The following is a 14,110-nucleotide window of genomic DNA, read 5'->3' on the forward strand; positions in this document are numbered from 1 at the left end:
TTCTGTACATAAATACTTTGACCAAGAGCTAGTTCCTTAGCCTTCTAAGTTTAGTATCCTCTGCTTCAGAAAAACTTCTGTGCCCAGTGTAATTAATTTAGTTTGTGCTAGAGTGTGTTCAGTGGTCTAAATTTCTTAATGACACCTTACCACTAAGTGGCAAGTATCAACACACTGCTAACACATTTTCTTAGCACCTACCTTTCTTTCCTGAAGATCAACTGTGTATGGTAAGTTCACTATAGAACATAAACTTTAGATTTTTTTAATGATCCTTTTTTTGTCTTGCATAAGTATGTAGTTGTGAGTGTGAGCACATGTATATCTGTGTGCATGTAATAATCAAAGGCCAGCCACAAGCATCAGTCCTCAGAGCCATCACTCCACCAGTATTTTTCTTTTTGACTTTGTTTAGGGTGGCTTCCTATAGGTCTGGGGCTCACCAAGTAGATAAGAGTGTCCAACTAGCAAGCCCAAGAGATTCATGTGTCCCCACCTCCCAGTGCTGGGATTACAAAAGCATGCAATTATGTCCAGCCTTTTTAACCCTAGATTTTCAGGTCAAACTTAGGTACTCATGCTTCCTTGGCAAGAATTTCACCAACTAAACTATTCTACCTACTTTATTGTCTTTAACAGATACCCATTAAAATAATATCCCACTAGAAAACTCCCAAAATTTTTTATGTCATGTTATGATTATATTTTATTGTTTTATTTTGAAAGAACTTGAAAGATACTTTTCTATTAACTATATAACTATATATTATTGGGTTTCAATACAAGCTGCAGCAAGGTCATATATCTATTTTTTTATTTTATTTCAATTTTTATTTTTATTTTTTTATATGGACATTTGTGTTTTGATTTTACATATCAGCCATGGGTTCCCCTGTCCTCCCCCCTCCCGCCCCTGCCCTCACCTTCTCCCCAGCCACTCCTCCCCATTTCCACCTCCTCCAGGGCAAAGACTCCCCTGGGGATTCAGTTCAACCTGGTAGATTCAGTATAGGCAAGTCCAGACCCCTCCTTCTAGGCTGAGCAAAGTGTCCCCACATAAGCCCCAGGTTCCAAACAGCCAGCTCATGCACTAAGGACAGGTCCTGGTCCCACTGCCTGGGTGCCTCCCAAACAGTTCAAGCTATTCAATTGTCTCACTTATCCAGAAGGCCTGATCCAGCTGGGGACTCCACAGCTTTTGGTTCATAGTTCACGTGTGTCCATTAGTTTGGCTATTTGTTCCTGTGCTTTTTCCAATCTTGGGCTCAACAATTCTCGCTCATACAATCCCTTCTCTTTCTCACCAACTGGACTCCTGGAGCTCCACCTGGGGCCTGGCCAAGGATCTCTGCATCCACTTCCATCAGTTATTGGATGAGAGTTCCAGCAGGACCGTTAGGGTGTTTGGCCATCTGATCACCAGACCAGGTCAGATCAGGCTTTCTCTTGACCATTGCCAGTAAGTAGCCTACAGAGGATGTATCATTGTGGATTTCTGGGGACCTCTTGAGCACTCTGCCTATTCCTGTTCTCATGTGGTCATCATTTATCATGGTCTCTTATTCCTTTTTTTCCCTTTCTGTTCTTGATCCAGCTGGGATCTCCTGCTCCCCTAAGCTTTCTTTCCCTCCAACCTTGCCCTTCATTACTCCCACTGTTGTCCAGGTTGTTCATATAGATCTCATTCATTTCTCTGTCATTGGGTGACCCCTGTATCTTTCTTAGGGTCCTGTTTTCTAGGTAGCCTCCCTGGAGTTGTGAGTAGCAGTCTAGTAACATTTTAAATTTTATGATTCAAATTAATAGTTTGTTTTGATACTCATTAAAAGATAAGAATTCATTAGTTGGTAACATTTGATTAATGTTTAACACAAAACTAAATGATTACTAGTTATTGACACTTCAAATGCTCTATATTAAGACAACTATCTTTGAAATATTTCATTTTTAATCGCTCAATCACAATAATTATATTTCTATCACTTATTTTGTGATAAACAAGTTTCATCAGAAACAGACCACTTTATCAGTGAGGAGTGACTTAATTGTAAGGTACTTGGTGACAAATACTACTCATTGTTCATTCTAAATAACTCACTGTTATTCATTATTTGGAAAATGGATGTTCTCCAAATTTTCAGTACCAATCAACACTCAAATTAAACTGTTTATCTAAGGCAATAAAATATTCCACAATGAGACACAAGGCCAGTTATGTCTCATTAGTGATATTTTAGTAGTAAGAACTATTTATCCCTATTTCATAAAATTATTATGAAAATTCTTCCATGATACACTTTTACCTGCTTTCCATATAAATGATCATTAATGAATTTGTTTTCTTTACATTGTGACAAAAATAAAATTAGTATGCAAGGAAGTAAAAAGACCAACTCTTGCAGCATCTGGCAGCATTATAATTAAGATTCTGTCAATGATTGCATAGAAACATGGCCCACAATGATGCCAAATACAGACTTTTGTGTGACTAAAAGTTTCCCATGAGAGTTGTTTGGTTATGAAAATACTAATCAAAAGCACTCAATTCATATTTCAGTGATTTTCTCAAAAATACCACTTTTAAAAGTTTTTTTTAGTAAGTTCTATTGAAAACTATTTTATTGCTATATACATTTCTCTAGACCTAAAACAATTACCTGTTTGGAATTGTAATTTTTCACTTAGACTACTGACATCAGACAACAAATCCCATGAGGTTAGGATCTTTCTCCATTCGTATTTAAGAACCTGATACTTTGCACAAATTCTAAGCAAATAGAAATATACTGTTCACAGTTCTGAGCTTGGAAGTCACATGAAGGTCTGTTCCTCAAAGCAATTTTTTGATTTGTCCAACTCATAAGCTTGAATGGGAAAACAAGCTCACTCTGTTTCCCTTCATTGGGTTTGAATTCCATTATTGAGGACTCCACATTAAGTCCCTTTCAACTCTCAAAGGTCCCACATCTTAATGCTATATCCCTGTTGTTTAGTTTACATGTATGAGTTTTGGAAGGACCTGAAGAGCAGGAAGGGGGCAAGCTCAATACACTTCTATTAATGACAGCCTTTGATAGTTTGACAAATTCTAAAGTTTAACATGTGTCAAGTGTCAAACTTACTTTCCATCCTATGCATTGACAATGATGAGTTACTAGAGAGAAAATCCCAAGCTTAAACTATTCTCATTCCTAAAGCATTCAGTGAACTGACCTATGGACTTTAATCACCAATGATAAACGGTATAGTTGTGGAGAAGAGATAAAGAAGAAGGTAAAAACCAAACTTATTCTTTCAACCTTTTTATACCAAAAGAATAACTTTGCCAAAGAGTTACTATAATTTTAAAGATTTATATTTAAATAGAAACCCTTTTAACTTCTTAGTAGGATTTACATTAAAGAGATATTTTAGAAATTACTCAGTATAAATCAAGTGAGATATTTGGCACATGTAGAGTCAGATATCATTGGATAAGCCTCTAGCAGGACAAAGAGTAAGTTTTATTTAATTACATTTCCTCCAGCAGGATTTAGGCCTATGAAAGCATTATTTACAAAAATTCAGAAACATTTGTATTAGTGTCCTATTTTCTGTCATAACAAAACAATCAAAAATGTCAAGTAAAACATCATAAGTTCAATATCTTAGACAGAAGACCAAAATAACCAGGTGAAACTCTAACTTTCTGTCCACAGGACTGGTTGCTTCACAGGAATTGAGGACATAATTTCTTTCTCATTCTTTCAGCTTCTAGTAGCTGCCAATATTTCTTAAGTCATGGATGGCCCTTCCACACTGTATTCTAATCCACGTTTCCTCTATTTCAGTTCTGTTGAATGTCTCTGATCTTCCTGTCTCTCTTTTATTATGTCTCTCGTGGATACACATGGACCACTATAATAAACCTACCCATTCCTTTTCTTAAGATCATGAATTGAACAGTATCTACAACAGTTACTTTTCCATGAACATCATCATGTCCTCTTTCTTGTGATTAGGACATGGGCAGCATTTGTATACCATAGGGTAAAACCTTGAAGATTAAGAATATGAAGAGAAATGAGGGGGTGGAGACATGGTTTGTGGCAATATTTTATTTGTGATGAAATATGGTAATATTTTAATTTGTATGTTATTCCTATTTCCCTGATCTCTAAAGCTTTTACCCCTATATTTGGCTCTGTGTTTTTTATTTAATAAGACCACTTAGAAATTCATCTACAATAGTTCAGCAGGGAAAGGCATTTGCTGCCACATCTTCTGACCTGAATTCCATCCCTAGAAACCACATGGTCAAAGAAAAAAGCCAACTCCTCATAACTTTCTTCTGGCCTCCAAAGACATGTTGTAACATAAACACACACACACACACACACACACACACACACACACACACACACACACACAGAGAGAGAGAGAGAGAGAGAGAGAGAGAGAGAGATCTTTGTTTTAAAAAGAAAGAAATATGAAAACTCACTTATGATTTCTGATTTTATACCTATGATGAAAAGCAAAATTGATCAAGATGAAAATAAAGAAAAATTGATACAAGTGTGTCTAATGTTATTAAAATATAAAACTCTGCTGGAAAACGAATGACAAAACATAAAGAATAGTACAGTGAGATGGATTTTAAAGAATGTACTTAAAAATAGATTTTAAATCTACACATACAAGAAAAGATAAAAGCAAATAACAAAGATGAGCAATTGGAAGGAATTAGAAATAAGCTCTTTAAGCTGATCCCAAACATGATTTTCCTTTTCTTGACAAGCACAGCTGTGTTGCCCAGGATGATTTGAAGTCTATTATTAAAACAAGGGAAAGTCATCCAGCAGAATGGCATAGAAAGGCTGACAGGATCATGAATTGTAGCATAGCAATAATTCAATATAATTACAAAGGAGGCCTAAAGAAAGAAAATGTATTGTATAAACAGGCTTTTATTTCCATGAAAGAGCTCTTGTGTGTTGCTGATTGGACAGAGTGCTCTGCATAGACTATTACAATCAACTATGTTACCCAGTTTTCCACAGTGGGTAATGGTTCACTTTTCATTTAAGGAAACCCATTGTCTTAAGTAAACAGTAGGAACAAACAGAAAAAAAATCAGCAACTAAATGTGACTGTAGAGCAGATGTTCCCTAGACAACCTTCTCATTGCCTTAAGTGCTCTTACTTCATTTGCTACAAATAGTACCACAGAAATTGGTGAAAGAAGGATCATTCCTTCTGGCAATTTCATATTGGGGTGGTAATATTCATTTGTTAATTTGTGTGATCTTGGTATTAATGTCAGCAATTATCACTTATGGCATCGGTAATGATAGCTTATACCAATGGGACGTAGCAGAATGCAAGCAAGCCAGTCAGACACTGGAAGTGGGAACAACAGAGCCACAGAGTGTGACCCCAGAACAGGCAGGAAGGGCACAGATCCACAGAGATAAGAGACAGTATGGGGAAGATGGATGTGGTGGTAGTGTTTCCTTTACTACAAAACAATGATTTGCAAATAAGGTGGGATAACTTTCAGTTTAGGCAGCAGCATCCAAAATAAAAATAAATGAATGAATGACCTGGGAAAACGCCACCACCCACACACAATGCTAAGAGAAATGGCAAAGGCTGCCATGGCAATTCCATGCCCTGGAAGAAAGAGTTACCCCTCTCCTTTCAGAAGCTACCCCACATCTGTCTGCCACTTGACTAGTGGATATCAATGTCCTATGTCTTGCATTGAGATTTAAATAAGCAACTGCCTGTCTATCCTGGAAAAATAAAACAACTGAGAGTGAAAGGTTTCCTTTGTTTTGACAGATTCTTGAAGGGAAGGTTTTAGTCCACTAATTAACAAAACTGCAAGTTCACATTCAAAGTTATTGCACCTTCTTTAGCACTTGGAGATGTTCTATCCATTTGTAAAAGTAGGACAAGCAAAAAGTGATCACCACTGGGACTTTAGAAGGCTTGCAAAAACACTGTCACTCTGTGTTTTCCTCTCTCCGGTTTGTAAGGTATCACACAACAGGGGCATGAGAGGCTCAAGTTCAAGTCTATTGGTGAAAACTCAAATATTCAGCATCACACGGTCATGAATATGTAGTCAACATGCTGATGGAGCTGATCTTTCTGCTTCCCAACTTCTTGCTTGGGAAAGAGTTTTGTTTTTATTAGCTTGCTTTTAATAAGCAGCCTCTGACACTATCATTCCTGCCCATAATATGAACATCCTCCTTAATGACTCCAGAGTCAGCTCTATCATTTTTGAGCACTGTTTATCATAAAAACTGAAGGGCTGTTCTGTCTAGCTCCATTTTTTTTTTCTTAGAAGAGATGTCGTGTGTCTGTGTGTGTGTGTGTGTGTGTGTGTGTGTGGGAGGGGTGTTTGTGTGTGTGTGTTTGTGTGTGTGTCTTTTCCTGTTAAGCAATACTACTTAGCAAATAGCCAGCGTAAGCCTATAAAATATGACATCCTCAGAGGACATACCTCTAAAATCTTGTAGGTACTTAAGAAGCCAACACTGCTTAGAGTAAAATACAGCACTGACAGTGTAGAACAACTCCACTTGATAGATGTGGCTTGCAGTCAAACATTTGAGCTATGTCACCTACCGAGTGATGACACATGAAAAAAAAATCAATGATGAACAAAATATCCTTTAATTATCTACCTCCAGACTCCATAGACATGTTTTTAGAGATGAGATGAGCAACATGAAGAGTCAGGATATTTCCAAGAGAAGGCAAACTCTTGAGAGCAAGGTTTGAGAATTAGCTCTATGGGCCAAGGCAGAACATTAAAGTACAAAGTGGAGTGCAGACACCAAGTAGACCAAACAGAACCCTCAAAATTTCACCTCCAAAAACCTTCTCTTACTCTTGTGAAATGAAGAGCTTGTGTAGATGAAACATCTTTTAAATGGATGAGCATTATAACTTTGTCCTAAGTGACAAATGACAGTATATTTTAGAGCAGTGGATTCCTAGGGATTTCCCTAGCACCAGATTTCTCCCTAACCCCATAATGTCTCATTATGTCAAGATATCATTTTCATTGTTCTCCCTCTCTGTCCCTCCCTAACTCAGCCTTTCAAGCCCTCATGTTCCTATCCCCCGCCATGCCCTCCCCTCTGCTGTCTCCTCACAGTTCACCCAGGAGATCTTAAACATATTTCCTTCCTGGGGCAATCCATGCTTGTCCCTCTCAGGGTCCTCCTCTTTACTAAGCTTCTCTGGGGTTGTGGGTCATAACCTGTTTATACTTTGCTTTATATATAGTATCCACTTATAAGTGAGTACATACCATGTTTGTCTTTCTGGGTCTGGGTTAACTCACTCAGGATGATTTTTTTTTTCTAGTTCCATCCATTTGCCTACAACTTTCATGATGGCGTTGTTTGTTGAAGGACTTTTTAAGACATGTATAGAGGACTTTAATTATAATACTCATAGTTCAGAGAATCTACAAATTTCTGTTTTCTTCAAGATCACAGGCAAAGCTCCCTCTTCATCCTTCTCTGAACTTGTTACTCTGCCAAAGATTTCAGGTATGTGTTATGAAAATAAATTCTCCCCTATGGTCATTCCAATTCTCTCAAAATTAGCATAAAAGAGAAAACAAGACTCCTCCCAGAAACTTTAAACATTATCTGAAAACTGATACATCTAACAACTAAAAGGAAAGAATGTTTCCTAACAGTTTTCATTACTTTATACAGACTGGAGAATGGATCCACCCGGGTCTTTTTAGAATGGCTTCTTGGGGGTTGGGAAGATGGCTCACTAACTCTATAAAGCATTTGCCATGAAAGCAAAGGCAAGTTCAGATCCTGAAAAAAACAAAAAACAAAAACAAAAACAAAAAAACAAAACAAACAAACAAAAAAACACAAAAAGTGGTCCACATCTGTAATCCCAGTGCTGGGGAGGTGGACACAGAAGGATGCCTGGGGCTTTCGGGTCAGCCAATCTAGCCGAACCAATGAGCTTCAGCTTCAGTGAAGATCCTGTCTCAACAATAAGGTGGAAAGTAATGGAGGAAGCCCACAGATATATGCATGTGCACAGGCCTAGCCACAGAGAGAGGTGGAGAAGGAAGGGAGAAAGAGGGGGAGATAGGGGAGGAAGAGGGAGGGGAGAAAAGGACAGAGAGGAGGGGAGAAGGAGAGAGAGATTTTAGGTACATAAATCCTTTCCCCAGACAGTACAGTTTTTCAGAGTGAATACATATTTCCAAAGTCTGAACGTTTCAAGGCTGAATTTGCATTGCAAAATCACATAGGTGTTGAAAGCTCTTGCCTAACACAACTTGGGAATTTGCAATTTTCCATGCGAGATTGCATGCATTTTTCTTCACAGTCACTACTTATTTTCCAGTTTTAATAGTTTACACTGTCCTCTGACTGAAAGTTTGAGAATTATAAGTATGAAATTATTATCTTACCATTGTTGTTTCTTGAATGGATCCAAAACTATTAATAAAAATGTTGACTACTACATCAACAGGAATGCCTATAAATAAAAATTAAGGATAAATTTAGCAGCTGCAAAACCCTTAGTAAGAATTGTTATAATATGGTATATATATTTAATTTTGTATTTTGAAATGTGCATTTACATGCAAAAATCTTTGTTGTTAATATAACATGTTCACAATTGCTATTGATTTAACTTTCTGAATATAAGCTGTAACACAAATAAAAACTAACTTCAGTTATACTTATTGATATGCATTATTCAGAAATATTTCTCTTTTAGTTGCATAAACTCTGGAATATATGTTTTAATTGAGAACTGCATAACTTAATTGATCTACTTACTAAGTTATTCTGTAAAATTCACTTTTAAAATATTTTGATATTTTGCATTTTCTAGTAATTTTGAATCTTTAAATTAATTGCTAGAACAGTATTCAATGAATTTTACTGATAATTACTATATTTCTACTTTATTTCATGAAAGCACATAGCTAATCAGACTTAAAATGGAGCCATTATAAAGATTTCTGTCTGACCTGTTGGAAAATAATTTGAAAGTTCATGGAGTGAGAACCAAAGTATAATGTTGCAATTTTCTTTCTTTTCTAACTCATTGTGCCTATCAAAGGGAACATGTGAATTTAGCCTTTAGCCTTGTAAGCACTGCTGATGAGAAACAGGTGTGAATCAATGCATGGTAGGCATGTGACAACCCAGACTGAGGCTGCTATGGAGAATGACTGAACAGGCCCTGGTAATGAACAAAATCCCTGTTTTTACAACATAACTGTAGAATTCTAGTTGACTAGAAGCAGCTGCAGACCATTTTTTTTCTGCAAAGGGGAAAAAATATCAAGTCTTATAATGCTAATCTGATGTACATTAATGTCTGGCCTTTCCCAACAATGAGGATTACAGTCTTCCAGAGGACATGCTTCACGCAGAGTTTCTGAATTTATCAAGAAGGTTTTTTTTTTGAAAACTTGGTAACCAAAAATGCAACTATGTCATAAAGGTTTTTATTTTAAGCATGGCTTTATTTTTCCTTAAAAACTGTGACAAGTGGTAATACCTTGCTGAAATAATAGTTTTTGCTCATGGAAATCTTTACTCATAAAGTTAATGCATTTTAAAAAATAAGTTGGCCATTTTTTTTTCAGCAAAAGAAGAAAGTATTTTTTTCTAAATATGAAATACTAATAATAGGGAGAATTTATATATAATCAGAATTGTTCCTTTTCCCAGAGTAAATGGTTTTTCGATAAATTATTAACTGTTATGTCTATTAATGAATACCACATCAATGTCCAGAGCCTGAACTTTAAATCACTAAGATTAGGGACATATAGTACTTATGAAATCCATCTCAGAGGTCAGCCTATTAATTCACAGGATATACCTTTTCACTTTTTCAACTGGTAACTGTGTAAAATTATTAGAATGAATTTTTTCTTAATAACTAAAATGTATCTTAAGCATTAAATATCTCTGACCCTAAGCACACAACAGGACTGTTAAATGTTGAAATCTTATTCTTGTGTATATTAGAAACACAGTATTATGTAGGTAGAATTAAGTTTTAAACTATAAAGATTGAAGGGGATTGGGAGGGCAGAGAGACAACAAACCTTTGAAGTTTGGTCTTATCCTGGGATCATAACTGACCAGCAGCCTGTTCAAGATATTGCTGGTGGAGTTGGGGGGCACACGTGCAAGATCCTCTGGTGACTGCTGACTACATGAAAGAAGACAGAGAAAAAGCTGGTAAGTATTAATAAATAGCAAGAGAAAGAGGCCATTTTCCTCAGGAGAACGGGCTTGGTTCCCTTAAGACAAATACACAACTCCACCAAGATTTTCCAAGTAGAAGTAAATAAAGAGATATAAACACTGTCAGAGCCAAAGTCATTTGTATAAAAATAAGAAAAAACACAAATATTTTAGCATTAATTTTACTAACTGCATGAAGCAGTAACATAAAACCACTATCCAGTTTACCTTATATTAAGTAGAACTAAGCAGATTTCTTACTTGTCCTTAAGCAACACAATATAGAATCAAATGTGCACAAGTCAGTGAGATCGCAAAGAACAGGTTTTTTGAACAATGTATATCATTAGCTTGTACAGAAGCAAAGAGGAATGTAAATGTTGTAAGCTAATGTGGCCAGATAGACAGTTAAGTATCCATAAAATAATCATGTTATTTATAAAATGTTATTCTCAAGTTAACAATAACATTTTTACCCTTCAAAATTAAATAATGGTCACCCAGGGTAGAAATAGGTTAAAAGAAGTCTCTCTACTGTCAGATCAATGAAACAAACAAATCACCAACACAAAACTACTACTTATTTTCTTTATTTAGTCATATACTCTTTATTTAGAAGAGAATAGACTCCCATGATTTTATGTTTTACTGTTAACTAATTATTTACTATATGCCATTTTGCTATTACTTCTGAATAATGAGTCATGACTACGTTGACAGCTTAAGAGCACATTTTACAAAAGGAACTTCCTTGGTAGCCAAGGGGAAATACGTTTTTTTCTGTTTGTTTTGTTGTACCACCCATGAAGTTTTTTCAGACAATCATTAACCCAGTCACAAACACAGAACTCCATAATGATCACAAGATAGATTAAAAAGAGACAACATCTGGCACCGTCTAATATGTACTGATGTGGTGATAAATGACATTGATTTGTGTGAAGCAAACTTTGATGCAACTTGCTTGATTTTTTTTTTTTTTATCACGACTTAAACACCTACTAGCCATTTCTGCTGTGACACGAGGAGGTCACTAGAGACGAAATGTAAGACAACACAAGTGTATGGAAGAGCTAAAATGACTGTGAATTGTTATAGACAGTTCTTTCAGATAGAAATGATTCTGAGTGCAATGTATTAAGCAACAAATGAAAAGCAATTAGTTAAATTTCCCAAAGTGCAAGAGATTGCATAGATTTTTTTAAAAAATTGCTTCTCATGGCCTTATCAACTCCAATATCACACCTCCAGGGATCTGAGCATTGGTAATGAGATTTTCTATTTCACTGCAAGTAAAATTGTAACTTCCTTAGAGCCAATTGTTGTCCCTTATCAAAAGATCAGACACTCTAAAGAGAATGAGAGTATGAGGAGAAATTGGATATTAGGATGCAAATTAGTGTTCAATCCTATCTTCGATTTTCTCATTCAAGGAAGGAAAATGGAATTAATTATGAAATATACCTTTATTGAATCAATTAAGGACAGCTATTATTGTGTCTCTTGATATAAAATCCTTTACTATTACATTGCTTCCGAGCAAAGAAAAGAGGTTATGAAGACAATTAACTCTAATTGCATAGTTTGGAACTTTCAGGACATTTTGTTTTTCCTTCCTCATGAACTGGGTCAACTAAATCCAAATTCCAGCCCTCTCACTATGAAACTGCGCCCTTTCTCTGTTCACTCAAACAGAATCAGTTCTATCATTCCACATTATAACTCCTCTTTCTAATCGTACCAATCTAAACCTATATTGTCTTTAACTTTGCCTGGACCTTTATTCCATTTCTAAAGATTTGTCTCAACCATGCAATGATATTCAAGGTAATACAAACTAATAAATGCAGCATTAGATGACAATGTTGTAGTTTTCCTCCATATCTATTTATAGAGTGCCAAGTAGGTACAATACAGAAACCATGATTACAAAGAGACACATGGTTTCTGACCTGCAGTTCCCTATACTAACATTAAGCAAACATGAATGAACACTTTCCACCTGCTCTGACTGGCTCAGACCAATGTTCTAATATGACATGGGTAGGGGAAAACTGACACATGTGTCCATTTCAGTCTCTCAACTGACAAACATATTATTGCTTGATTAAACAGAAAAAGATACTTATATAAGCAGACTATTTTTCAGTTGAGAGAGAAACATAAAGTTTCCAAACAAATCTACACATGAAGTTTTATAGATAAATAAATAGCCCGAACCAGGCACAGAGGCTTACACTTATAATCCAACCAGGACGGAAGTTGAGGTAAAAGGATCACCTTGACTTTGAAGCTAGACTGAGCAACAAGTCCCAGGTCACGGTAGGCTACAGATTTACAGATTCTGCTCACTTTCTCTCCCTCTCTCCCTCTCCCTCTCCCTCTCCCTCTCCCTCTCCCTCTCCCTCTCCCTCTCCCTCTCCCTCTCCCTCTCCCTCTCCCTCTCCCTCTCCCTCTCTCTCTCTCTCTCTCTCTCTCAGAGAAAACAAGCAAAATGAAACAATAAGAACTGAAGAAAAATAACTTCTCAATATCACATCACTTTGGGTAGCCTTGCTGTGTAAGAAAGCAGGAGGAACCCCACCATCATGCGAATTGAAACTGGTCATTGAAGGAAGTTCTGGTCATTGAAGGAAGTTCACAGTGACATTTCCAGTCCTCGTTTCTTCAAAGGTAAAACAGGCTTCAGAGCAATGGCTCTGTAGTGTGGGTTTGTAGATGTCTGATGTTTCCACTGTTGCAAAGAAACACCTTGCTATAGTTTCTGTGAGCACTATTGTTCTTACTAATCATTTTTTCTAAGTCACTACTAAAATTAAGACTTAGCCTCTTCTGAATTTTATTAGTGTCACACTGTAGCTGTTCCCAAATGCTTTCATTTTTTCCTTACAGTTAAATTAATTGTTGTATTTTAACAAATGAAATAAGTATCACTTGAAAAAAATCAAGTATAAACATAAACACACACACACACACACACACACACACACACACACACACACACACACCCCAAGGGATATACCGAATCTTTTTCAGCACTGTTTTTTTCCGCTTATTTGCATCAATACAACTTGACCTGAATATTTTATACAGGCTTCATCTCTCCTATGTTAGAAATTCAGAAACCTTTTAAAATGTAAAGAAATCACAAGTAGTTTATAATCACAGGCATTAATTAAAGGGATTTCCCCCTTCATATAAAATAGTAATTTTATGTTTTAGCTTACCACATAAAATCACATAAAAATACTCACTATTGATTTGGGGCAGGGGAACATATGGCTGCAGCTACTTTCTCCAAAAGACAAAATGAAATATGCATGCAGAATATCTGATTGTTTATATAGAAACACATATTCACGTACACATGCACACACACATATACACAATTTGCAAAGTGTGTTATTATTAATTTAAATGAAACACATTAGTAACTGCTTCAGTAGTACACTGTTAATATTTTGAATGTTTTATCCATGTGAATATTTTATTTCAGTCTATCAAAAGTTCCAGTATATTGCAAAATAAGATTTATTTCTTCAGAAATATAATATTAAGGAAATAACTCACTCAGGCAAAGTGATCAAATGGATAGGGAATGCTTTCTTATATAACAACACATAAGCCTTTTTACAACCATCCCTGCATTGTTCTCTTGTCTAAACTTGAACCAGTCTCATGACTAACATGGAAAGTTATGCAAAGAATGCATCAGGCTATAGGGCTATATGATGTAATGCTTCCCAGCACACAAAGAAAAATACAGAAATCTCTTTCTAAACCGAGGCTTCCCCTCCCATTTAATGTAAAATAACCTTATCATTACATGACAACCCTAACTGATCAGTCTAAAAGAG

At 36.1% G+C, this 14,110-nt stretch overlaps 1 protein-coding gene across 2 annotated transcripts in view; it reads right to left on the bottom strand.

The window, feature by feature from the left end:
- The window catches only part of Glrb (glycine receptor beta), a 64,004-nt gene that overhangs the window by 18,657 nt on the left and 31,237 nt on the right, over window positions 1-14,110 (bottom strand). For both annotated transcript variants that reach the window (XM_036190367.1, XM_036190368.1), the window contains 2 exons: window positions 10,112-10,218; window positions 8,450-8,517 (listed from right to left, as the gene is read on the bottom strand). In XM_036190367.1, coding sequence (XP_036046260.1) covers window positions 8,450-8,517; window positions 10,112-10,218 — 175 coding nt within the window. The remainder of the gene's footprint in view (window positions 1-8,449; window positions 8,518-10,111; window positions 10,219-14,110) is intronic.

This window comes from Onychomys torridus, chromosome 6 (genome assembly GCF_903995425.1).
Source record: "Onychomys torridus chromosome 6, mOncTor1.1, whole genome shotgun sequence".
NCBI lineage: Eukaryota > Metazoa > Chordata > Mammalia > Rodentia > Cricetidae > Onychomys > Onychomys torridus.